Source organism: Lichenostomus cassidix, chromosome 1 (genome assembly GCF_008360975.1).
Source record: "Lichenostomus cassidix isolate B80296 chromosome 1, HeHo_3.0, whole genome shotgun sequence".
NCBI lineage: Eukaryota > Metazoa > Chordata > Aves > Passeriformes > Meliphagidae > Lichenostomus > Lichenostomus cassidix.
The window spans coordinates 69,960,786-69,988,619 of record NC_139479.1 but is presented as its reverse complement, the minus strand read 5'-3'; the positions used below and the strand labels follow the sequence as shown (position 1 = coordinate 69,988,619).

Sequence of the window (27,834 nt, the reverse complement as noted above, 5' to 3'; positions counted from 1 at the left end):
CTATGGGAAGAAACTTTGATCATGTCTCAGGTTGATCAAAGGGTCACCCGATACATTTTCAGAAGCCTCCCTGGGCATCCTGGAGACAAAGGTAGAGAGACCAGGGGAGACACTCTAAACGCTGACAGTATCCTCAACTGCAAAGCAGGCCATAATAAATGAAAACTGATTTCACAAGCAGTAAGAAATAAGCTATGATTTGAAGAAAAGTTTGGAACAAAATCAGAGCAGTACTGAATTCCCCACAGTGCATAGAGTTTGACACCAAGTATATTCAGGAAGAAATGGCTGGAAAAAATGTGGTCATTATTAATTTATCTTGCTTTCTTAGAAGAGCCGAAAGGAAGACTGGTTGCTTTTTAAATTTATCACAAGGACTCAAGAATCCAGCCTCAGTAAAATTGCTATTCATTTTCCAAACTCAGTAACACCAACCTCCTCTGGCAACAAAACTGCCAGACACTATAAAAACAGGCAGATACATTTTCTTGTTCCCTGCCTGGCAGTCATCAGCTTCTGGATTCAGTAACAGAGCAATGAAATCCCAGTGGAATTTCATCCTCCAGGAGCCAGCAGTAAACCCTGTAAACTTTTGAACAGATAAGCAGTGGCCAACCAGAAACTGAAATTTGCATTACTCAGACAAACAAAGTCTTGTGGAATGCTGTTTCCCTGTGCTTCCATCTGCCGTCCTTTCTGCCTTGCACATGGCACTAGCTCCTGCTCCCATCCGTACCAACACAAACACTACTGTGTGCAATGCCAGCTGCCCCAGTGCCTGTAAAACCTATTTGAATGGCAAAACTAGACCTCAACACTTTTTTTGCACTATCCCTCCTACTGATGGCACATAACACATAATGCTTAGGTTTACCTTAAATAGGAATACCCCATAGGTGCAGCAGCATTTGCTCAATAGGTGTAGTTTATATGCCTCATTTCCAAAGCACTGTAACAAAAAGATGCATGCAAATTGTCCTATTATTTGAGCTGTCCCTGAGAATGACAGAAACTCATCTGCTGAAGACATATGCTGTGGCTCTACTTCAGAAAATGAGTCTGCACAATAAGACTGGAGCCTAACCAAGTGCATTCAGAAGATATTTGCTAAATTTACTTACCTGTCAAGAGCAGTAAGAGGGAATTAGTTAGAGGAAGAGATAATAACAGATGCTTGCAGCCCTGACAGACAATGCTGCTACAGAAAAATCACATTAATGCAGTGAAGATCTTCACTAAGGAAGAATTACTCTTATCCAACACCACTAACTTAAGATAAAGAAGCCTGACTTAGTAATACATAACTGAATCTAAATGTATAGAGAACAGATAAAATTCAAATAATCGAAAGACTTTGTTTTCTCTGCCAGCTCTCCATGTACCTAGACAAATGACAGACAAAAATAAAAACTGGTCCCTACTACCGCATTTCAATATCTAGCTGTGAAATCAAATGAAAGGAAGAAATATATTCTCTTCACTTAAAAACCCCAACCTTTATTTTCAATGTTTTTTTTTTTTTTATCTGGACTGCAAATTAAACTAGAAATACGTCTTAAGTTTGGAAGAAAGAACAGCAAAGGACAGCAAAACAAACTACAGAGATTAATTACTCTACAGAGTACTAACAGTATTCTATTGCAATTTTTTACAATGTTGTACTGAAGTTTAAATTGCCTTACAGTTCTCGAGTAGTTTTTGACACTAATTTTACATTCAGTAAATGTAAGCATAGACTTTCTGACAATTCAGAAGTTCACAGCACATTTTGCTGGGATAAAATTCCAGGCCAAAACTTGATGTCCCGCTTCATAATGGTCATAGCCTCACTACAAGATGTTACACACTTTTGAAGGTGTGAGCAGTGGCAGTACAGTTTTGACGAGGAAATGGATCACTCAACATCCTCCTCAGAGAAGGAAAGACACATTTTGCTAAGGAGAAAAGTACATTTTCTGAGCAGCCGGAGAAGGATTTGGGTATTCTGACCATAGAGTCAAACAGTGACCAGGAGGCCAGGCTCCAGGTGGGAGCCTGGCCTCCTGGTTTTTCAGCTTCAGAAAAACCAGGAAATCCCATTACTACTGTCTATGCAAATTGCATCTTTGGCTGTCACATGAAGTACAGAACACCTGTTGTGATGAAGATCAAAATTACACAGCTCAGTAGAACTCAAAGCTTTGCACTTGCAGATAACACGTGAAAGGATAAATGACATGACAAAGGTCACAGGAATACAGAGAGGAAAACACACTTCCAATTCTCACTTCCCACTTTCTCTCATGCTGATGGTATACAAACACCAATGTGCAGCACAGTGTTTTGCTTTCTTTTATAAGCAGTCTTTTGGAAAGCTAGAATAAACCCTCTTTCCAATATATTGTTTCCAGTGCCTTCTTTAATAAGAAAATAAAGGCAAAGTAATGAAGTTCATCATTACAAGACTACACCTATAGAAAAACAAGTACATTAATTAAATTTTGATTTCCAACACCCTACTCGCTGGTTAAAGTGAGTGAAAGAAAGAAAACTCTTTCAATGTAACAATACAACAATAAACATGTGAGCGTGCAGGGCAAGGATCAGGGAGAGGGAGGGGTATTAATATGCTATGAAAGAAAAGATGCAGTTCGTAAATTTATTCTGTTGCTACTCACTGTATTGGGTACATATGGCAATCCATAAACTTTCTCCTGTGTTTCCTTTAAAATTTCTGTGGTTGACTTTTTTAGAGGGTGTTTACCATGGTAGATTTGGTCCAAGACAGCATAAAATACCTGAAGAGAGAAAATGCATTTGTCTTTGGCACATTATTGGCATATGAAAACCAAAACAGACACTTAGAAAAGAACATGAGAGATGGACTAGGGAGAAGGAATAGTTTAAATGTATATGGTTTTGTAAATCTTCTATTATTAGTATAGCATACAAGGAGAGAAACAGGTTTTTGGAGTACACCAACCACCACCATCATGACCTATCATAAATCCATGTTTAGGTCCCTTAGCACACTGGCAGTAATAAATTGTCTGCATTTTTAAATAAATTAAGACCTGTCCCTAAGGCCCTCCAGCAATTCCCCTTTTCAATAAGAGTATTTTTTAACAGATTTAATAAAAAACCCATGTTTAAGTTACTGAAGTTATTTTGAAGTTATTTAAGTGGACACTGCAAAATAAGCTATTTCAAGATGTGTGCACAAAGCCAGTGAGAACACCTCACCCCTGCAGGGGCAAGTTATGGCTTAGGCAGTGAACATAAGAATTACAGAATCATGGAGTTTGGAAAAGACCTCCAAGATTATCAAATCCAACCTCTGACCTAAAAGCACCACACCTACTACACAGAGATGCTGATGCTACTGAGCTTCTGCTAGAGCCCTGCAACAGTGTAGTACTAAGGCAGATTTTCCCTTTATTTTAGCTCTCCCCATCAGAGCAATAAATTGCTGAAGTGTAAGCTTAGCCCAAGTGTACACTGCACCAGGAGGGTACTTTGTCAGGAGTAAGAGCTGCTTCATGAGCAATTTTTATGCAGAAGCATGAGAACTACAGCAGTATGCAGGTCCATGACTAATTACTGAGGTGTTTGGAGAGAGGGAAAGCAGCACCATTAAAAAGACCTTCCAAGCACAGACCGCAAAGCAGAGTACCTGACACTGTAACAGGAAACAGGCATGGACAGAAGACAGTGCCAAGGCTCTGTGTGTGCCATCACTGGAAATGACTGCAGCTTTTGTTTTTAGTATGAAGATTTCCTATTCTGTGGAAGTGCAAGGAAGACAGAGCACACTCGCTGCTGTGCAACACAAGATATTTTTGAGAAGGCTGATGGATCCAGATGTTTAAGGGAAGAGTTTGGGTCAGGTCATCCTGCGGTAGGCACACTTTATAGGAAAGTCGACAATGAGGAACCTCAAAAAGCTTTTGTACAAGGAATGAAGCAAATAATTTGGCCAGAGATCCAGGCCCAGTCACACCCCCAGGGTGCAATACCATCCCCAGTGACACTGTTCCAGGAATTATAGCCACAAAATTTTATGGAGCAAAAGTTGTTCGGATGTTTTATGTCATATAAGTAACCCATTGAACCTCTGAAAAGGTTCTTACTAAGAAATTTTAGTACAAACCATTCTGAACTCTTTAATATTTTATCAGAATTCAGCATATTTAATTTGTTTTGGATACAACGTGTTTTCAACAAAATGTTGACTGTTTCTAAAGAAGCATATGCCTTCTGTTTGAATAAGCTTTTTTCTGACATACAGAATTCTGATAAAGTCTTTGACAGAGTCTCTTGACAAATAATAAATGTGGACATTGACTTTTTTCCAAGAAAAACTGAGGGTTGTAAGGAGGGGGGTGAATAAGTTGTGACTGCAGGAGCTACTCCTAGGTTTCCTGCTTGCTTCCTACACGGCTAATGAGAAGTCAGTAAGACTCAACTTGCACAATCACCCATTAATGACATTGCAAATTTTGTGTTCCAGATAGCAACACTGAACAAGACAATGTTGAGGCATTCCTCAACATTGCTCATCTACAAACCCAGAGTAGGCAGCAACTATCTGTTCAGAAGTTAACTCCATGAAGACACTACACCAAATGGCAAACAATGAGTACTTTATTTTTTAAAACTAAAACTTTCCAGGGCTATTCTAGATTTTCCATAATTATATTGTGAAAAGCTAAAAATCTAAAGAGGAACTTACACTAGACTGCAAAATATAGAATACTTGTTAACTCTTATTGAAGAAGAGAAACAAGCTTTACAATGGCTTTGCATTCCTAGTCTCCAGAACCCCATTCATTTTTTTACAGAGTTTAGCAAAAGCTACAGCATTTATTGTAGCAAGGGTAACTGAGAGTATGACCTCCAGTAAGTACCATAAAGAGACCTGAAAATTACCTGATGTAATAATCCTAGAAAAATCACTTTCTCCTGTCACCCTAGGCCTTTGTAACTCTGCAGGAGTCATTTCACACCAACCTCCCCTCTCCTCTCTAAAAAACCCCAATCAAACATGAGGAACTTCAGCATCTGACAATAGACTTTAGCGTCCAGCTTCAGCACAGACTTGATCCTCTTTTTTTATCTCCCATCTTTGTTAGCACCAGTCTGCAGATGCTCTTCAGTGTTCCTCACAAGATGGGGGAGCTGCATCTGCCCTGCAGTGGACCTTCTCTAAAGTGAAATTTGGAGTCAAGTAGTTTGTGGTCAAGAAGGCAGAGATAAAGCTCAACTCACAGCCAGGAAGTAGGGAAATGTCAGCTGAAGGCCAGTGAAATGTTCTGCCTACAGAACAATGTGGTGATAGGGAAATGACTCACTGCAGTCTGCTATAAGCTCTCCCTTGATCCTGGCACTTGCAAAGTGTGGGAAGAAAGCTATGAGCCAGGCCACCTGGACAGCACAGTTTTAAAAACCAACCCTGAAAATAAACTTGGATGAACTTTATACCCATATGAATTTCCATCTACCAACCACAGTTCTGTGTGTTTACACAGGCCTTTGAAATGGGGAAGGGAGACACATCCCAGGACCACAGGATTTTAGGTGATATTGCTGAGGAGCAAGCTAATATTAAATATCAATCAGAAGATAGAAGATGATTTTTAATTTCAGTAAAAAACATTTCTCAAAAGACCAAAAAATATTAAAAGGCCACCAAATAGTTATGTATCTTCATATTGTCTCTCTATTTTGCACTTACATTGGTATTTATTAGTTTCACTTGATTCCAGTTCTTTCTAGCTCCTTGTCTGCTTAATAGCATTAATACACAAATACTTAGGCATTTTCCAGTGAAGTTACTACTGACTGAAAAACTCTGAGACTCAATCTGCCTGGCAAAAGCCTTAGGAGATGATGTATGGACTCTCCTATCTTTCCTTCTGAGTAACTGATTACACGACCTAAAAGGAAATTCAGAAGTATTACAGTTATGAAGAAGCAGCAATATTTCTTACTTTCACATGCCAATAGACTTATTTCCTGAACAGACCACAAAATAACCTCCAGGTGTTTTCCACACCATTGAAATATTTGTCCGCATGTTTTCTTCTTTTAAAAGTCAAATATAGCTAACATAGCATCTAGTCATCAATACAGAATATAGCCTTCACAAAGTCTGAAGGAAAGGTATTAGAATAATCATTCACAGTTTTTCCAGGCATATAGCTAGTAGCACATATATACTTTGGCACCTGCAGATTAAAATACATTTTGGTGCAATGAATTATGATTCTTTTTAATCTGTATGAGTAACAACAGGCACTTCTACAAAGGATTGTATTAGCTTTATATCTGCCATGTAGTCAACTTCTCTGGGACATTTTTTTCTGAATTATTAAACAGAACAGCTCTGTCAATCTGTCTCTTTGAAATGAGTGCACACTTCTGCAGGTTTGACATCTGGCATCTCCAAAAACACAGTGCTGAAAGTAGGAAATTAATAATATTATTCAGTATGGCATTGTGGTCATTTGGCACAGGTTGAAAGTGGTTGAACATTAGTTACACAAGAGCAATTCGAGGGCAAGCAGCCTGCTTAATCACCACAACATTACCAGCACCAGTCAATCATTAAGCACCCACGGGAACTTGAGCCCACCAGAAGTGAGCATTCCCTCCCCAGTTCTTGAGCCATGGGGTGTGGAGTCACTCCAAGACAGACTCTACAGAGGCCCCAGGAGCAGCTGAGGAAAAACAGCAGCAAGGGCATTACACCAGGGGCATTACACCAGGGGCACTACCAGCAAGCAACTGATGCAATGACTTCTCCTTTGGGAATACTCTCTCCTGTGCCACAGGACAGGAGGCCACATCACTTGTGAATATATTTGTGACTTGATATCCAAGCCCATTCAGCCTCCACAATGGCAACTTGGTCTCAAACCTTGACAAGGTTATAGGAAATACATATTAAAAGTTGAAAGGAAATCTGTCAGATCTATGTACAGCTCTTATGGACAGAGACACCAGAAGAGAATAGGTGCCTGTGAAAGGACTTGATCAACACTTTGGTGGTTACTAATGTGTACACATATTGTGCTGTCATGAATAAAGGTCCACAATTAAGCATTCACAGTATAAATTTTATTTCAATCCAGAATTGTTCTTTTTCCAATAAAAACCTCCTGTATGAATTATTTCTATTCTTTCCCACACTCTTTCTGGATTATCATCTGTCTCTATGAGTATCTTTCAAAGCCAGGAGGGTGCATTTCAAAATCAAACCTGCAGAGAGGGTGCAGTTATATTTTCACGTCACGAAGGTGCAGCCACAGGCAGCACCTGCTCAGCCAACACTGGCTGCTAACAGCCAGCAGTGCACTGAAAGCACAAAAGTCCATTAAGTTTAACCAATGAAAAATACATGTATACAGTGAAAACAGTGTTCAGTCTGGCCTTGATTAGTGTAAATGACACGCATACAATTTACAGGTCCACACTCCAGACTTCTGATTAGTTTTAAATCACTGTATGTAGCTGCACAGAGAAAACTGCAAATATTTAAGTTTCTCTTTAGATCAAATTCAGTTAACCAGCCCAAATCATGTTTGTAGACAGCGTTATGATCATTTGGCCACTTCTTAAATGGAAAAATTACAAATATATGTAAATTTGTTTCATTCCACATCTCTGTAACTAACCTTTACTAAGGTACTAGCAGAGTTATCTCACCTGAACACCAGGTTAACTGTAAAAGGAAAAACTATATGCTTCAGGCTTAAGGTAAAACAAAGAAGAAAACAAAATCACAAAAATCACACAGCAAAACCTTGTAGCACACTAAATGCAGCCAAATTCTCACTGTAAAAAAACTTGGCAGGATTCTAATGCTGCTGTACACATCTGAGAACTGCTGTTGCAGGACTGAAGAAGACCAAATACCATTTTAGATAGAAAACTAATTTCCTTTACTTTATTTGAAGAACAGCATCACTGATTGTTTACAGAAATGATTGATCAGTAACACCTACCCACAGAAAATAAAGGTTTATGCATTTAGTTACTTCTCCTAACACTGTGAGAGGGAAGTCTTACATCCTTATAGCTCATCCAGCAATTTTGTTGTGACCAGTGGCCACTTTCATCTGGAGCTGCAGAAGACAAGGAGCTCAAATCACATTCTAGTAAACAAATGTGCTGGTTTGATTTTACTATGGTAGCCTGCATCTGTCAGTCCTGCTCCATTTTATTGATCCAAGATACACAATACTTCCTCTACTGCAAGTTGTCCTTAAGTGATTCCGTTAATTTAAGAATTCAACCTTAAATCACATTTGGGAATTCCGATAATCCAAACATTTTTAAAAACAGTGGTTTTCATTATATTTTCCTATTGATTTAGGCATTTAGGTTTAAGCAGACAGCACAGAATATGTTCAGAAAAACAAACATGACAGTTAATATAAAAATGAATTAATTTTAATTAATTTGCATATACTTAGATAACACATCTATATTAAAATAAAAAAATTGGTAAAATTTTAAGAACTAAAATATGTTCTTTAAGTTCTGAATAGAGAGTAGAAATTAGAATGCAAAGAACATACCTGGAGTTGCATATCAGCTGCAGCACACACCTTTTTGGACTCACATAGTCTTGACACCATGTTCTTTGGGAGCGGCTTGAATAACACAAAAAAAATCTGATCACATTTAGAATTATTGTATATTTGTAAATAGTATTTAAATAGCTAGTTACTAGAAGAGGCTGAAGATAGAAAAAAACCCCAAACACCTGGTGGTAATAAAAACATACTTAAAGTGCTTTGCATTGAGGAAGGAAATATTTGCTGAGCGAAGCTTTAAAAGGCCAATTAAGAAATCAGCATTAATCCACACAGCAATAGAGAAATCACTCTGTGAAATCTGTTTGTTTTTCTATAAAGTGATTCCATATTCCCTTCTACGCCTGTTAAAAATACTACTATTTTAGAAATAAAGAACAGATTGGGGCAGTTAAAGCCCTTACAGATCATCATGTCTCAAAAGCAGATATTATAACAAATTCTCCTGTGAGCTTTGAGCAGAGTTCACTTGGATTACACAGAGGCCCATATAAGTCATAATACTAAGATTAGTAATACTGGGTTTTCATAACTTCAACTGAGACAGTCATCAGACCTTCTACCCTAGCCCACATAAAAATATTTAGTTGTACTGAACAGTAAATAACTACCCTTTGAAATTTTTAACAAAGTTGAACTTATTCCACATCAATGGCAATAAAATTATCCATTCCACCACATACTGAAAGTCACAAATACTTTGCAAATCATTAAGCAAACTTTTTGACTTTCCATCCAGATGTCTGCGAAGTCCAAAGACTTTAATGACAGATTTTTAAGAATATGTGTTTATAAATGCTTGACCTTACACTTCTTCCACCACTTTCTGAAGCTTTTAATGACATTTTTTTCTAACAAACATTTTCTTTTTTTTTTTTTTTGCTAGCAGCTTCCTTAACCCTTTAACCAAACAAATTAAAATTATTAAAGTAACTGCATTCTTGCTAAAATACTAAGAAAGGTACTACAAGTTGTATAATGCAATAGAGATGCTAGGTATTAAACTTGACTCTAAAATGGTACATATGCTTTTATAGTGTATTCAAGTGTTCAAGAAATAATACAAGAAAGTCTACAGATATGACAGAGCCATATGTTTAGATTCTCTGCAAATTGTATGATTTCAAGACAAACAATGCTCACAGAATAGAGCTGTAGAAAATAGAGCTGTTCACCCAGCTCTAGAGAAGTTACACCTTAGTGAAGAAAATGTTAATAATTAACTCTAGAATCTCAAAGTTGGAGCAGGTAAGAAAAATTCTCCAGTTGCACAGCTGCTTTATGCAGTACTTGCTAAGGCTTGCAACCTCTTCCCCAAGTCAAAAGTTAGCTAGGTCAAGCATGGTATAGAATCATAGGATTTAATAAGACAGCAAGTGAAGTAGAAAAAAAAGTTACAATTGGTTTAAGTATTTTAGTTGGGCAATTATTCTCCTTGTTCTATGAATGTCTGTTTCATCCTCTTACACAAGTAAGGCACACCCTTCAATGCCTCTTCATCTTGGAACTAAAGTACATCTGGGTTTGTAGTAACATGGTTTCAACAAGGGAACCTATAGAATTTTGAACAGATTTTGTTAAGCACAAAATCTATCAGCAAGTTTTGGCAGCTTTTTGGAGGCATTCTTTTCCTAATAAAGTAGTACAACATGGAATTAAACAAAACTGATTTCTTCTAGGGGCACCTGTATGTTGGATAGAGCAAAGTGTGAGAAAACTAGATGGAAATTCTTAAATTGTAATTTGTCAGTGTTAAAAAACCTGAACAAAACCCAAAAGCTTAGCAACAGCAAGTACTTATGTTTTACAAAGTTATCATTTAAGAGTGTTAAATCCAAGATCCCTCCTAGCAGTAAGGTCAAACCAACTCTTCCAACATAATGGATTTTCAATTTTATATTTCATCTATATTAAATGATGGCAAGAGGAATTTCTAAAGACTGAGTAAAATATATGTTATTTTACCAAGAGACTCCAAGAAAATTCTTAGCTTTTTTTTGTAGCTATATTAATGTCAAACAAACGATGTCAATCTACTGTGCCTTGAAGTGCAAGCTCAACTGTTTGAGCAGATTAAAATCAACAAGAAAGTACAAGCCATTTTCATGACTACACCTGTTGACAAAAAGGCAAAGAAAAAACATTTGGGTCTTTCTTTAAATCTATCAGTGTTTCTAACCTGGCTCAAAGACTGTGTTGTTTTCATAATTCACAAGCCAAGCAGAATTTGGCACCAGAAAAACACTGCCAAAATTAGATTAAATTGAAAGAATTTCAATTGATAAATAGATCACTTATTTTTTCCAAAACACCCTCGGGATTTTAATACTTAAAACCTCAGGGAAGCAAAATTTGACTCCAGAGGGTTTTTCAAAGATCACAACTCCTCTCCAAGTTATGTTTCTGTGAATGTCACGCACACAGATATGCTGAGGTCTTGAACTGGAACACATAATATTACAGGCAATAGAACTATTCCTCCTTCTTCCATTACAATGACACAGCTCCTTAATAAGCAACTGAGTGAAAAAGCATTTAAAAAAGGCATCAGCATTCTTATTTTACTTCTCCTGAAGGATGAGCTCTCTGATAAAACCAGAATGAAACTGTCCTTCTAAAAGAAAGACTTCACAGAGCTTCAGCTAAAACTATATCAACTGAATAACCATTCATTTTTTTAAATTTAAACACTACAAGCTTTACTTTGAGGTCTACTTTTCCATCCTTCTCTATTAAAAGTTACTTTAAGACCATGGAATGAATTTTTCAGCATGTTTTTGATGGTGGCTAAAAGAACAGAATTCCCTGTGTCCCAAAGCATACTTGTGCAGTAACTGCAACACATTACAATTATTTACTATCTGTGGGCTTACTCTTGTAATCATGCTAATACAATACTGTCTTTGTAATTCCATCTCTGTGAAAAATGAACTCAGTTCAAATTTGAACAGCTGAAACACTGGCCTTTGTTCAAAAGAGCCTCCAAAGACACACAAGCTTAAAATGATTTAGCTCAGACCTACCACATATCTGTGCACTTTACAAATGAAATTAAGCAAACAATCACAGTGATACGGAATGGCATCCATGCACCAGATTGTCTGCTTAAGCACTGTAATGCCCTCATTTTGGTATGGCTTGACTTCATGAGCTTACCTGACTAATTCAACTTTAGTAACTAATTATCACAGCCCTCTCCATTCATTTTATCTCAAGGATTTTTTGGTTTGAGTCATCTTTCAGATGAAAGGAAAATTAGGCTTGCTATTTTCTTGAAGCAAATAGATTTGTACTGGCCAGCTTTTTCAACTAAGTTCAAAAGATTGCTCCTTTTGACAGAAGAGCTTGCAAGCTTTGCCACTCCTCAGTACTCAACAGCACAACCTTTCAAAAGGCACAGAAGGCAGAGAAAGCTTTCTATAAACTTCAAGATATTTTGGACCAGATCCTCATGATCTCCATTTAACTGCACTCTCATCTTCGAAGGTATGGCCATCAATTTCTTTTTCTGCAATGCTACTGAAATACAATTTTCAACAGCTTACATGTTTTATTAATCAAAACATCTCTTTCCCCTCCTCTTCCCACAAGCATAAGCACTGATCCTACATGCAGATCCTCAAGGATGAGTCCTTCCACAACTGGCTTTTATAGCAATGGCAAACATAAGCTGAGACTATGCTGACAAAATTTTCTGATGCAATTATGCGCAGTAGGACTATTAAAAATCACAGCACCTGAAGTCTACATGCAAAAACTATAGTGTAGATGCAGAAATGTCAAAAGAAGGATGCTTTGTCAAATTATCTGCATTGCCTCCTACACAAACTGGGTCAGTAGAAAGCTCTCCTTCTGTCAAAATCCAGCAGAGCTCTGTTGGTGCGGTTGTTGCAGAAAAGATCTTTCTAGCACAGAAAAGCTCGGTCTCTTAATTAATGAGAAGAAAATTAATGAAAGTTCTCATATGAAACAACATTTGGATTAAATGGTTTCACAATTTTCACATTTTAACTTTTTTCATCCACCTTCCTTACTTCCTCTTGAAATGGGGTAAAGTGGACTCACTTCTCTTTCAAATAAATAAAAAACTGGAGAAACAGAAAAAAGATTGAATTTCCTAACTGCACAACAAAAAAATTAATCAGAGAACAAAGAGAGAAAATAAGCCCCAAAAAGATCTTTGTGAAATTGTAAATGTAAGAGAGATGGAATTTCCAACTCAAAGTACTTTGTAACATATACACAACACATAAAAGTAATTGCTATAATGATCACTAAATTTCAAGAACAGAAGAGATTACTTCAATCTATTTGTATTTAAATGACAGACACAGAAATCAGATACCAGATTCTTATAATCAGCTTAGATGGACCAACATAAGCAAAAGCAGATTTATATACGTTGGATAATGGCTTAAAAATCCATTCTAAAAATTTTAAAAAGCAATTTAAAGGAAGCCATCCAAAGCTCTCGAGCCACAGAGCAGTTTCAGGCTCTTCTCATCTTCCAGCATAATCCACCCTTAGCCCCTTCAAGACTGAATTTCTACATCAAACCTCTCTCAATCGCTCTCTGAAAGGGGAAGATTTCACCACCAATAAACAGAAAAAGTTTATGGAAATGCCAAATGGGACACAGAGTCTGGTTCTTAGCTTTTGCACTGAAACTAAACATGGTTTAGATTTGTTAAGTCATTTTGAAAATACAAAGCCATAAATAATGTTCCACAAATCTCCTTCAGATGTTTTAGTGAAGTTCATTCTCTGAACTCATACACAATCATATTAACTCCATGGTGTTTAAACACTACAGGAACTTTACAGAGAACATTACAAAGCAGTATTTCTGTATGTGTATTCAAGCATAGAAATGATCGACACTCCTGAACTGAGCACGTTTAACTCCCGGCTTTCAAAGACACTTTCTTAGTGCAAGCAATTCCGCAGAAATGATTCCTCTGTTGAAAAAATAATACTAAAATATTTACAGAGCAAATTTCTCAGACAGTATCTATTAAAGTAGAACTTGATGTACTTTCCTAACTGTTCAATGGAGGCAAACATAATTCTACTTCCATAATACTGGAATACACTGCTTAGTATTGGATAAAAAGCTCCAATGAAGTGTTACACTACACAATTTAGGAGGAATTTTTGAAATGTCAGTATAAATATAAATAATTTTCTATTGCCATGTCTTAAAGCAACCACTGAAAGTCACCTTGTTCCAAAGAGCACAGATACCCTAAACACCCTGCAGAAAGGAGTTCTTTGCAGTAGACTGATAAAGAATAACTTGATGCGAAAAAGGCACCAGAGTTTTAATGCAGAGATTCATGACTGACAGGATCTACCTAATCCTAAGACAATCCTAGGCAGAGCAGTGTGTTTTCCATCACAAAATATTTCAATCACTGTCCTACACTGTGGTAAAAATGGGAATTTTTAAAACACTGCAGATCATATCCATTTACATCCATGATTCGCTACCTGAGCTTTATTTTAAGACTGACTTAAGAGAGCTCTATGACAAATTCTATTTTTGTCATAACTTACCTGTAATTATATTAAAGGATTCCAAATAACTTGATCCACACAGAAGTTGTTTACCTACTACATTTTGTACACAAAAAAGGCTGAAAATTTTAAATATGTAATTGCAACCTTGCATGTAAGAATCCAGTATTCTCCCACAGATTACAGTTATCTTTTTTGCAATGACAATATTAATATTTTTTTCTCAATAACTGAAATGATAATACTAAAATAATTTTCTCTATTGTTCATTTCTACTTTAAACATTATTAATAAATTACATATGTAAATATTACTCTTTTTCTAAATACATTTATTCCTATTTTCAGTATTTTACATATTATTTTTCCCTACCTGTCCTGTTTTATAATGCCTTGCAAACTGGTTAACCACGCGATAGTCATTTGCAAAGTATTCCATCAGAATTGAGGGAACTTCAGCAAAATCAGTAGGACATCTGGTTCCTAGAGGTAAAATAATTGTAGAATTAGCATCTGCTATTTCCATTAACACAAAGAGTTAACTCTTCCTAAAAGGTTTTGCAACTTTCAGTTTGGACTTTTGGTGAACTTTAATGTTCTTTCATTTATTAAGTCAATATTTTATTTCCATTATTGTACATACTGCCAGAAAACCTTCATTATAATCCTACACATTTTACTATAAATCACAAAGTAAAACAAAATATTTGAACAGCTGGGTGAGGCACCTTATAAAGCTCTGGATCACACCCTTTTTAAACTAAACCAGACTGCAGCCAAACTGGCCTTACATGAAACACCAAATCTATTTAAGTGTCCTAAACCTAAATTAAACTACAACGTAAACAAAACTCTGCCTTAATCCCATTCACAGTTACAATTTTTAGCTTCCATCTATTTGCTGAGCTTACTTATGCTTTATATTAACCTTACTTTATAATACCAAGTCATTCATTCAAGGAATACTCTTGCAGATTGAAGACATGTTCTGAGTAAGTGCAATGGGATAATATCTTAGTTTTTATTATTTTCAAAAAGCACTTTCCCAAAAACCTTATTTACTCTAATCTTTATCAGCATCTTACCCAATGGAAGTTATTAAAAAGTGTAACACATCACCAAATAAAAGCTGAATTTCTAATTTCTATATTAGAGTTAGCAATATAAAAGTTGTTGCTTTCATAGCGGACCCACTGGTCATCACCTCCCTCCCTATCTGCCAGTGACAATGTCAACATTCAGAATTAGACTTAAATCCCAGTATGCCTTTACTGTTTTTTCAAGACTAGTTTTTACAATCACTCCTTTGACCTCTACAAACCTTTCTCTAATGTTTAATCTTAATTTACTGTCTGTTTATACTCAATGATTCAGACTGATACAACTCTAGAATAAATAGCATTCCTCACACTTGTTTTACCTACTTAATTGAGAGAAACTATATTCTCTCTGAGCCATCATTATCCAAAGGCAAAATAAAGTCTAAGAAACTATCCATTCTAGTTCTTCTCCGTACCTGCTGCAGTTTGTATTCACCTTCACACTAGAGCCACAAAACCATGTCCAAACACTGCATGAGGTTTCACCAGTACCTTTACCATTCTAATACTTACTGCTGTTAGATACAGCTCTGATGTAATTTCAAATCACATTCAACCCTTTCACAGACACATTGGCTATATGTATTTCTGCATTGACACATAAAACGGTGATTCTGTTTGTCTACCACTGCTGAAAAATCCATTTGATAGCAAAAATTCTCCTTGTATTCTGAAAATGCATGATCTGCGCTGTGTAGTTCTGAATTACACAAAAATAAGGTGAGAGAGAGCAGGGAAGATGTCAAACGTTCAGCTCATCTCAACTAGAATGTCAAATTTTTTGTTCTCACAATAGCCTGTAGTCATCTTGCTTCCATACTTTACCACCCTAGTGTTCCATGAGAGCAGACAGCCCCTAAGAGACATCCCTGGGATGAGCCCTTTGATTGTTCCACATTCCAAATCCTAAAAAAAAAGATTCTCTGCAGAAACAACACCACTGACCTCCAACCTCCAATGCAGCTTTTGCAATGCTAGATCTGGAGTGAAATCCTCTGGGATGCAGGACTGCCTGGAGCTAAAGCAACACAGAAACCACACACAGGGAGTCCTGGAAAGTCTGAGCCTCAAAATTAGCCATTTCCTGCCCTCCCAGGAGCTGGACATGCAGACACATATGATTCAGCACAAGAGGAGGACTCCAGCCAAAGCAGCTATTTTGGGCATATAAGTGTTCCTGTAGCTCAAGATGAGCAAGGCTATATGAGTAGAGGGAGTGGGGCAGAGTCTTTAGCTGTCCCAAGGAATACACAGAGCTTATACTGAAGGAGTTTTGCAATGTTCATCGGTTTTAACAATGTCCAGTAATACATACTCACAAACAGATCAGTCAATTTTAATTTTATATGGAAGATTTTTAAAAAAGAATATTTTGCCACTGAGTGCAAAGGTATCTATTGGTACAACATTAACTGTACCATTGACACCCCTTAGTATCACTAGCATAATGAAAAAATGGTAAAACTTATTAAAAAAAATCTTCAGACATGGGAGTTACAATCTCATCTGTTTAGCTGGGTTTTTTTGTTTTTGTTTTTTTTTTTAATAAGTAAATGTCTACTGCACTTGAGATTTCCAGCAGACTATAATAGAAAAGAATATACCAAGCTGTCCACAGGTAAAAAACATAGCATGCCAAGCAGCCTTAGCCAGCACAGGTCTTTCACCTATTTGCCACAACTGCAGAAGGTTGTAAGAGCCAGAGACCTCCCAGCCAGTACACTCATGGCTTATTGCAAAATCTAATTCACTAATTTTCCTTCATTCAATTTCCTAAGTAATTTCCAAGCCAGGATTCATCATGCTTTTACACTAAGTACAATCTATTTTCAATCCTCCAACTATTCCAATGATTATAAACTCCACATAAGGCAAACTTGCAAGAGTAGATACCACTGACAGAATAAACATCAACAGTACATAAAGAAGAACCACAAATGCCTAATTCTTATTAGAAAAATATTCAAATGTTTGGCTGAGTTTTAGATAATATCTGAGAATCTGATGCTACATTCTCAGATGATCAAAGGCACAGAACTATTAACATGGCTCAACCATTTTTGGTTCATACTCTTTCTTCTTTTGTTTTGTTCTGTTTATTTATTTTTTTTCTATCTACTCCTTTCTTCTGGAAATGAAACATTTGACTAAAACAAAAAAATCACCATTATAACTTTCTTACCAGTGACATGCTGGTACCGAGTTCTTCCCAGCATAGAATGCATAGCATGTCCCATTTCATGGAAGAGATTCTCCATCATGCCAGGACTTAGTAGTGTTGGTGCACCCCTTGCTGAATTGGGAAGGCTCAGCATAAGAACAACTACAGGTAGCTGGTACTCTCCATTTTCCTTTAGCCTGCCTCCTCGAACTGTAAAGTGACAATCCTTTTCAAGGTAAAAGCAAACACAGACAGCCAATGTCATTATATCAACGATATTAAAACAATGATTAAATTAAACTGTTAAATCAAATCTGAATATATACTCAGTTACACAAGCAGAATTCGATGATCGTTAACACTGTTGTTCAATAGCAGTGCTGTTTCTCCATCTTTATTATGTGCTTCAAATTCATAAGGAAATTATTCCATAAAAGAAACATTGCGTTGCTCTTAAAATAAATTATGTTTTAGAATTATCAAAACTTCTCAAATTTTCTAAAGATACCACTAGCAACAAGAAATTTACTGTTGTGTCAAATCCATAATGTATATAGATTAAGTTCTCTCCTCAGTTTTCAGCAGTAACTTCTTTATAAAATATACCACACAGCACTACTAGTATGCTGTGAAATACTAGCAAAACAGAGTTATATATTAATCTAATGTAGACTTAAAGTTTGTCCACTTGTCACCTCACTAAAGGTGATAATTTCCAGCTGTTTCTGCTGAGTGAAGTGTCTACTGCTCTGCATCCTATACTAAATATATGACCACTAGATAGTGAGTGAGCCAAAACAGTTAGAACCATCCAGAGCTTTAAAAAGAATTTAGAATAAAAATTAGTTGTCATTATGAGCTTTCACTATTAGAGAGTGTGAATGTTGGATTCCTTCTTCTTGTAAACAGTAGGACAGAAAATAAGTGTTTAAATATCCACCCACCATTTCTTTAAACAGAGTTCTAAGACATTTCATAGTGCTTTTTAGTCTGCACCACAAAGAGTCTGAGTTCAGCCTGTTGGGTGATGTTTTCTTAAATGAAAGGTTACTCAAAAAAATATTTTACCTAAACCCATACATGAAGTTCCAGACTTCCCTTGTTTAAATTTATTTTAAAATGAGGCAAGTTACATTGAATGCAAATGGCACTAATGCCAGAGTCATTACTTTATATAAAACACAAGCTGAAGTCAGCTCATAAATATTACCTGATGTGGTTTATCAGGTCGCTGGAAGAAGTCACAATAGATGTATCCTAGCAAACCTTCAGTTTCATGAACAACAGCCTGAAGAAGGAAAGGGTATAATTTCCACAGTGAAAGCACTGATAACGTGTAAATTGAAGACATAATATTCAAATCCCAAGATTTATAAAAAATAAATTGCAAACAAGCTGGGAATAATTAATGTAAAATATCTTTGCAATTTTAATTGAAAAAATATATATGTACAAAATTCACAACTTGTCTATCAAACACAGACATTTCTGCATTTCAGTCAAAACTAACTAGTCAGAGATTAGTATTAAAAGTACTGTCTATGTTAAAAAAACATTGTCTGTAGCCCTCAAATGACAAAAAGGAGCTGATTTACCATGCAAATAAAAAAAGAAAAGAGTAAGGAGTAATTACATATTGACCCACAGTATATAAAGAACAGCATCTCTTAATGGAGGCTGGAGGTAGAAGAACAGTGGAAAAGATCTGGCAGTGAATAAATGTAGGGAAGACAACAGAGGAACTTGGGAACCTGATGAGTAAGTTATTGCCCAAGTTTTTATTTCCACCCTCCCCTAAAAAGAGGGCAGAAAAAAAAAGACATAAAAATCAACTCAAAGTAAAGATGACATACAGAGTAAAAAAAAAAATGAGGCAAAGACACATGACTGCTAGGACACACACCTACAGCATTCTAGTAATCTACAAATGGAAACTAAATAAACTAACAGGGCTCATTTGGAAAGGTAAAACAATAATCTCCAACCAGAGATTTCAGTTTCTGATTCAGGCATCCTTGACACAGAACTATTATTAAGGCCATAAAATACAAAACACCCAAAAGGCACTTAAAGAGATGATAAAACTTTTGAGGTCTAACTTCAGCTAAAATTAGACAACTAGTTTATGCTTTTGATAGGTATACAAGTAATTTTTTTTGAAAGTTTGATTCATGGCTCATAGGAACACACTATCTTATCTTCCCTTTCATTTCAGATGCTGGGAACAAGAATACTTACCAACTTTCTAACATCTTCAGACCAAATCTCTCCTCTCTTTGTCTGTTCAGCATAGAGAGAGATTCCTAGGAGCTGACTGAACAAAGAGTTCAAACCTTCCATGCATGCCCCAAGAGAGAAAAATGGACAGTACAAGCCAGGATCAATGTTGTACCTAAGGAAGCACAAGAATCCCAAACCAGTCAGTCAGTAGAGCTACATAAACTAGAGTACTCACTTTCAAGCCACAGGATATCACAAAATACACTATTTCAGTCCCAAGGCCCTTAGTGAGCATGTTTGGCTTTATTTTTCCAATAGTGAAACTAAGTCACAGTCACAGTGCTTTGTAGTATCTCAGTTTTTCTTATATTCAAATTTGGACACGAAATTCAACAGATGTTGACTCTACAACTTTCAGAAATACAGTAAACACGAAGCCCAATCAGGCCATGGCAACACGATGGGTGGCCAAGCCATGGCTTCTGATCCACAAGAGGCCGCTAGCACTCAAGTGCCTTTCCCATTCCAAGGCTGCACTGTGTGACTGATCAGACAAGCAAGCTGGCTTTGGCTGTTGGTGTAAGCCAAATCCTCAGCTAGGGCAGGAAACCAACTGGTAAGCACTGCTGACTCTGCAGTCTTGCCTTTCACTGCAGCAATAGAAACACCAAGTAGACACAAACACCTCCCACACAAAAATCACACCTCAGGCTCTGGGGACTCTCTTGAACCATGCAGAAAATACCTTACAGCTGTGAGCCACCTGAAAATTTTAGTATCTGACATGGATTTCAAACATGACCAAGGCTCCTGAGCCTAACCTCAATCAGCTATGTTCAAGATGCTGTAACACAGAAGATATGCATAGGGAGGAAGACATCATACATCTGCATGTATGCATGCATATAAACTGAGAATGAACAAAAAACCTCAAGAAGTAGTTCCCAGATGTACGCAGTCTATAAAAGGGCTCAAACTCCCTGAGACTCTGACCCTAAAAAGTAAACACACAACAAGTGTATCAAGCAAATAAATGCTTTGCAAACTTTCACCTTTCACAAGCTGACCAGCACCACACAGCACCACTCTTTTGAGACAACAGCAAAATCATAACTGGAATCTACTTGTGTGTGTACCCCAAATGGCAAAAAATGCTCTTGCCCCATTTCACATACAAAGCCCAAGTGTTATTTATACCATTTCCTGGGGTCTCAGAGTAAGGACTGTTTAGAGAATCACAGTCACTGAAATTTAAACATGCATCAGCTAGACTACAATAGCTGGACACCAAAGATGAGAACCATGCTATTTTAAGGCCTGTGATCAAAAGGCTTAGTTACAGACCAGCTGTGAAAGAGCCAGCTAGTCCCAACCCACTCACCTAGCCTTCCCTCCTTCCCACTCCCACACTGAGAAGACATGAAAGCAAAGCCCACTGGGGATACTGCATTTGCCAAAGAGGTGCTTACAACTGCAGCTCCGATTCACTGACAGGCATCACTGAGCTGTGAGGCACAGCAGGGTGGGGTTATTCCTCTAAGCTGTGATACGGTAAAGTACAAGATTTGGCTTATTTTCACAGCACAAATGCAAAAAGCTGAAGCCAGTGTATTCCATTCTATTTTTAACTATACTAGAACACAGAAAATAAAGCAGATTTTGCCTCTACCATACTTCTTCAAGATCTTCATACTTAAATTCATATACTGTATGCTTCCATACACACATTTTCCTTCTTATGCAAAAAGTCATTACACCCAAGGAAATAAGCATTATATACATCACTTTTGATCAAGTTAGATAAAAAGACTGAAAGCAAGTCTCTAAAAAAACCCAGAAGAAGTGAGTTAATTTTTATATAAGCCACAGGAAGCTGGAGTACAAAGGACACTGACTGACGCACAGAGCTCCATTGCAGTCCCACCCCCAAGTACAGAATTACAGGGTATTTGTTGAATATCCTCAGAATTTTTAAATCGGTAATTCCTAAGAATTGCAGTGGCTTCAACACTGGTGTTTTCCAGAAAGCTTTAGCAGATAAATCTTAGACGTCTCTGCACTTTTATAGAACCTCCCAGTGATTGTCTTCTGCCCAGATTGTTACCATGAAAACTGAAACACACCACTAAGAGCTTCAGACCTGATTCTGCTCTGAAGGTCTCCCTGCATACAGACTACAAGACCTGTTAAAATGACCCTTTTGGCAGCAAATCATAACAACCTCCACAATAGTTTAAAACTGGTTTTTGTCATGTCTCTTTAAAATCTTACACCATCATCCTACATGCCACTATGAATACTAGGCTGAGTTTTCCATTTGTAATTCAAAGAATTGCTTCTTTAACTAAACTCTGGCCATAGAAGTACTGTCTCAATACACACTACAGACAAGCTCAAGTGGTTTCATTGCACAAGGGCTCCTTGCAGGGCTTTTTTGCTGAGTGCCTTACAATCAGCCCTGCCAAAGCTATGCTTTTGTGCAAAGCCTGCACATCCTTCTCCCCCAGACATCCAATATCATCCAGGATTCCTGTGCCATTTCCTCCCTGCCCACTGGGAGAAGAGAGGCCAGCGTAAGAGGTATTTCAAGAAAGAACCCACACAATACAATACTACAAACACATACTTTCAATATATTAGAATTTAACACCACCAACAGCTCACATTCACAACAAAACATCAGATTTTCACAGTTGCAGGAAACAATTAAACTCCAAATTAAAACAATTAAACTCCAAATGGTGAGTTCAGCTGCAAGATAAGAGGACCTGGGGGTCCTGCTGGACACCAAGTTAAACATGAGCCAGCAAGGGACCCTTGCCACAAAGAAGGTGAACAGCACCCAGGCTGCATTAGGAAGAGCATGGCCAGCAGGCTCAGCAAGGTGATCCTTCCACTCCACGCAGCACTGGTGAGGCCATGACTGGAGTGCTGCATCCAGTGCTGGGCTCCTCAGGATAAGAGAGGCTTGGACATGCTGTTCAGCCTGGAAAAGAGAAGGCTCAGAGGGATCTTAATAAGGAGTATAAATGCATCAAGGGAGGGTGCAAAGAGAACACAGCCAGGCTCCTCTCAGTGCTGCCCAGTGACAGGAGCAGCAGCAATGGGCACAGAATGAAATATGAGACATTCCATCTTAACATCAGGAAACATTTTTTGCCTGGGAGGATGAGCAAGCAGTGGCACAGGTTACCTCCCAGAGGCTATGGAGTGTCACTACCTGGAGATACCAAAGAGCTGCCTGGACATGATCCTGGACACCCAGCTCCAGGGGACACTGCTTTAGCAGGGCGTTGGACCAGATGACCTCCAGAGCAAAATTCCCAACCTCAACTATTCTGTGAAGATGTCATATGGAGCCTAGGACTAAGAACACACAGCTGCAGTATGACATAGATTCCAGCTTTATCAGAAGAAGACCATGTTTCATGCCAACTGCAAAGGATTACCACATCCAGTTGAAATACTGAATTAATGTGTTGCTGGAGGGGTGGAAATAAAACCCCTTCTGAAACTAAGTTTCATTTCATTTCTGTCAAAAACACAGATATATAGTAGCAGGAGAAAACAATTATATTTCTCCATGGATAGAAGAGCTGACACTAATATACTACAGGGAGAAGATCAATGTGTGCTTCTTCCTCGTCCTCAGCACTCCTTGAACATGTACAATGTCCCCATGACCCCACTCCAGGATGAAAAGGATGGGAAGAAGGTTTTCTGATAAGTATTTTGTAATATACTGTCACTATCCAAAGTGGGGGGAGGGGGTGGGGTGGTGGCAGGAAATCTGTAATAGTTTTGTCCTTTGAAAAAAGCATGATACTTATCTACCCACACACAAAAACAGCAGTAACAGACTATAATGCCTTAAGGCAGACTCCCCAGAGGAACTAGCCCCCTACTCTCACTAATGTTTGAAGATGTCACAATCTTGACATTTTGAGCACAATGAGGTCCTGACTAAACAACCACTTTAATAAAAACTACACAAAGTTATGTCAGTCCCTTCTGGTAGAACACTGTCAGGATCAAACCTCTCCCACATTTAATGAAAGATGTGTTTTAATGTTCTTCTTGCCAATGGAAAATTGAAAAAAGTTTTGAAAACAACATTTTTTAATACAGAATGCTAAAACAAAAAAAATGTTTCTAGTCCTGATCTCAATTGTCCATTTCTGCCTCGTCTATTACACCAGTGTGCAAAAAAATATCAAAGTTGAAGGTATTGAAAAATCCTCAAATATCACTAGTGTCTTAGGCCACAAACCCAATACTTATATTACTTTTTGACACACCTGGCACCAGTCAGCAGGAATTATTATACTATCTGGCATCCATTGCTTGTTTGCTTGCTAGCCAGTGCAAAGTTCTAGGAGTTAGGGAGAAAGGGGTTAAAACCCATAATATAGAGCAATTATTGCAATCAGATGATAATAACCAATAATACTCCAAAATGAATACTGGGTACTGAAAAAAAAAAAAAGCTACTCCTCCAGGAAATGTGTAACACATCTTCAAAAATCTTTCTCTAATACCAGTCTATACCCACTGAGCCGTAATCATTCCAGACACCAAAACACAGATTAAATTCCCAAGTTTTGAATTTGGTCCTACCTCATACATGAATTCTATTTTCACAAATTAAGTAAGATCAACCATAACCCCAAACTTGCACTGATTCCAGGAAAACTTTCTCTTTGGGCTTACTTAGGAACAGCAATTAGCCAAAACCTCAGCTATCTGAAACTGATGTCCTATAACCAAAACCTCAGTTCCTGGAATTATTATTAACAGATGATCTTGCCTTTCAGTGGCAAGAGCAAGCATATGACTGACTCTTTTCTGAGCTCCCACCTTCAAGATTTAATGCTACTCACTGCAAAATAAAAGAGGTAACACTAAGATTAGAGGACAATGGGGGAAATGGGAAGAAATTAAAAGACTTGAACCTTTCCCAAAAACAAAAATACTCAATGAACAGAACAGGAAATCCTGCAATCTGTACTAGATCTCTAAAACTTAAGTCTGGCAGATGGGTGTGGGTAGAAAAGTATTTGGAAGAGTTTACAAACTAGATGTTCCTTTGTTGAAGATTCTTGGTTGATTTCAGGCACTCAAATGGTAGCAGCCATTAGCAACTCCATTGTTTCCAGATGACAAGAAAAAAAACATCTGTTAGCTAGCAAATGTTTACCCAATCTCGGTTACTGACAGCTCCATCACCATTAGTGGAACTGCAAGAACACAACACTTCCCAGGCACAGTATTTTGGCATTCAAATTCATACCAATCTAAAAACATGGTAGCTCAACTTCTTGGCAGCAATGGAGACTGTGATTGTGACAGCAATCCAAACTTTTCTTCCCTCAGCCTTTTGAACAAAAATTCTCATGCTGTTAAAGGGTCTCTCAGGTTGTATCTTCAAAACACACTCTGACCTGGGCCAAATTTTCTAAAAGACCACATAAAACTCTTAGATGAAGACCTCTCAATACACTCCTTTAGCATTTTAAATTGCCCAGTAACAAAGACAGAACTTGTCTGTGTAGGATGCAGAGCCTTTTTAAGGGCTGATCCAAGACTGTAAAATTAATTTCTCCTGAAGCTAAAGGGAAAATTCAAAGTTCCCCATCTTCTATCCCAGGTGCATGGTGTTTCTTTGATCATTTTTTCTCAAACATGAAATCGAGTGTATCTGTAAATGCAGACTAAAGCCTCCCAACAAACTCCTACCAAAACCAAGGCATTCATACCTTGGCAGGAGGTTAGACTAGATCATCTCCAGAGGTCTCTTTCAACCCTAATAATTTTGTGATTCTGTGATTCCATTGCACATTACTTCTCAATCAACAGAATGAAAGGACAACTTCACTTAATGAATTAACTGATACTGACTGACTTTACATAAAAAAGAGCAGTATTTCCAAAGTGCATTAGCTTAGCCTGCCCCTGAAATGCTCACTAGTCAGAGCAAAGCAATCTTCATAATCTACATGTTAATAACTGCTTATGACCTTACTGTGCATATAATTATTTTTATTATACTGTCTGTTAAAGCAGCAACCATTCTAAGACTAGCTTTATGCACAATTTTCAAGCTGTTATCAATTGTGAGCTTGAATAGTTGTACAGCTTTGTGCCTTCAACATAAAACAAATAGTAAAAAATTCAAATAAAACTGAAAGAAGCAGCTGCTTTAATATGAGCACAGTCTTTGGCAAGCTGCCTCTATATTTATTCAGACAAGTTACGATTTTATCTCCAACAGGAAGTGCATTCAAGTATTTTTGGGAAAAGAAATCAGAAAGGAAATTATCATGACCTATATTGAACTACAGTAACAGGCACTCTGCTACCAGTAAAATTTCTGCTAAGGGTTACTGCTGCTAGCAAGAAAGGTTAATGTTCTGGAGACAGACAGCTAAAGTCTGCATTGGAACCAACTGGAGCTCCATTTAGTGATAATAACTACTGCAAAGAAGTGCTGGAAGACAGGTTTTCTTGTATGCTGTAATTTGCAGCCCCAGAAGAGCAGGCACAGAATTCAGCAGGGAGGATGATGCATTGTAACATCACTAGCAAGACATTGTGCTTTTCTCTCCCAAGCTGGCAAACACATGGAAACATAGTTACAAGCACTTCTTAAGGAAGAAAAAGGATTCAGGGCAGCTAAGCAAGCCAGGGCAAGAATCAAAGACCCTGTCTGGATATCCTGTGGCCTAAATTGTGAGTTCTGGGCCTTAGGATGCCTGTATCACTAGAGAAGGGCACACACAAATATTATAATATTTTCAAGCTTAATAAGGTGCCAATTAGAGGTAACTAGCAGAAGTCTAGGGCTCAGCTATGAGCTCTTGCTTCTTCCTGGAACTTATGCTTCCCTGACTGGAGTGCAGGCTGTATAGTTGAATCCCAAACGGATGAAGAGCACAGCATTTTCTATGGGACTATACCTTTGAAAATGCCAGCAAAAGAGATGGATCTCAGATAGTGTTCTGATGAATCACAACAGAACTCTGCAGAGAACTACGTATTCCAGTCAAAAAATATTTCTTACCATGTATTATTTCTTCTAGTGTACCTCAGGGAAAAAAAAATAGGTGTGGATTGATCTTTGGTATTTGCAATTTGCACCGCTACAAAAATGTTTTCCCAACTACCCTTGAACTTGAGCACATAGATTTTCTTAAGCCATTACATGAAACTTAAAGGAACTGAATGTAGTTCTGGAAGAACAGGAAAAGGAAATATCAAAACTTCTATCTGTTACAGACACACACACACCCACCAGAAAACACAATTATTAATCTAAAAGAACACTTCCTGAAATCAAGGATTTTGTACATTACCAGATAATAATATTTTTTTTAAGGTTGCTTTTAGTTTTGATTTAGGAAATAGAACATTTATGTAAAAAAAAAAGTGGACACCAATACACAAATCAGAAATAGTGTCAACAAATATATACATTAACTCAGCTACAGTGGAAAAGAATACTTTCCTCTCTGCCAAACTTTCAGTTACGCTGCTTTGACTTAATAAAGATAAAAATGAATACTCAAAAAGGTCCCTTTTATTGTAATAATGAACCTTAAATTATTTAAATGAACCTTAAATTATTTGTTTCTCCTGTACAATTACATAACCCTCACGCTTATATGTCGAAAACTGTGAAAGACTGAGACACATGAACTTGAACATAATAGGTTTGCTCTCTATTCACCTGGCATATTTCAGTTACTTAATTCACTCTGAACATCTGATTTCAAACACCAAAGCATTTGTATTTATAACAAAGCCCAGGAAAAAATGAAAATTTTCCTATATACTTTATATGTCAGAATGTGAGCTCAGAAGCTTTACGAAAAGAAATCTCAGTACCCTCCTAAAGAAAGCAGAAATATCAATGAAAACTGTGGTTTCTTTAATTTAAATTCCTCCTTTTTATTAAAGGATAAACTACATTTAAGAAATCCAGACACCTTGCTTTTACAGTATGCAGCCCAGCAGTATTTTTAAGAGAAGCAAATTGGCCAAATCAATTAAAAAAAAGATTATAAAAAGAAGTTAACTGACACAATGAGGTTTGGTTATTCTTCAAGAACAGCAGGCTTCAAACAAAAAGGCTGTGCCCCTGTGAAGAACAAAGATGTAGTATGTGATTATAAGTAATTATTTCTAAGCTTGTATGACTTCACTGAGTCTAAATAAAATGCAGACTTCTAAAACCACTTTCATTTAAGCTGTATCTTTGG

At 37.3% G+C, this 27,834-nt stretch overlaps 1 protein-coding gene across 2 annotated transcripts in view; it reads right to left on the bottom strand.

Moving 5' to 3' along the window:
- Window positions 1–27,834, bottom strand: part of MIPEP (mitochondrial intermediate peptidase) — a 68,456-nt gene that overhangs the window by 21,873 nt on the left and 18,749 nt on the right. The window contains exons 11-17 of one of the 2 annotated variants that reach the window (XM_085062819.1): window positions 19,595–19,748; window positions 18,567–18,644; window positions 17,378–17,582; window positions 14,469–14,578; window positions 8,562–8,636; window positions 6,162–6,206; window positions 2,658–2,777 (exon numbers count right to left, since the gene is read on the bottom strand). In XM_085062819.1, the coding sequence (XP_084918945.1) occupies window positions 2,658–2,777; window positions 6,162–6,206; window positions 8,562–8,636; window positions 14,469–14,578; window positions 17,378–17,582; window positions 18,567–18,644; window positions 19,595–19,748 (787 nt within the window). The remainder of the gene's footprint in view (window positions 1–2,657; window positions 2,778–6,161; window positions 6,207–8,561; window positions 8,637–14,468; window positions 14,579–17,377; window positions 17,583–18,566; window positions 18,645–19,594; window positions 19,749–27,834) is intronic. The other variant, XM_085062829.1, reaches the window with a different exon arrangement.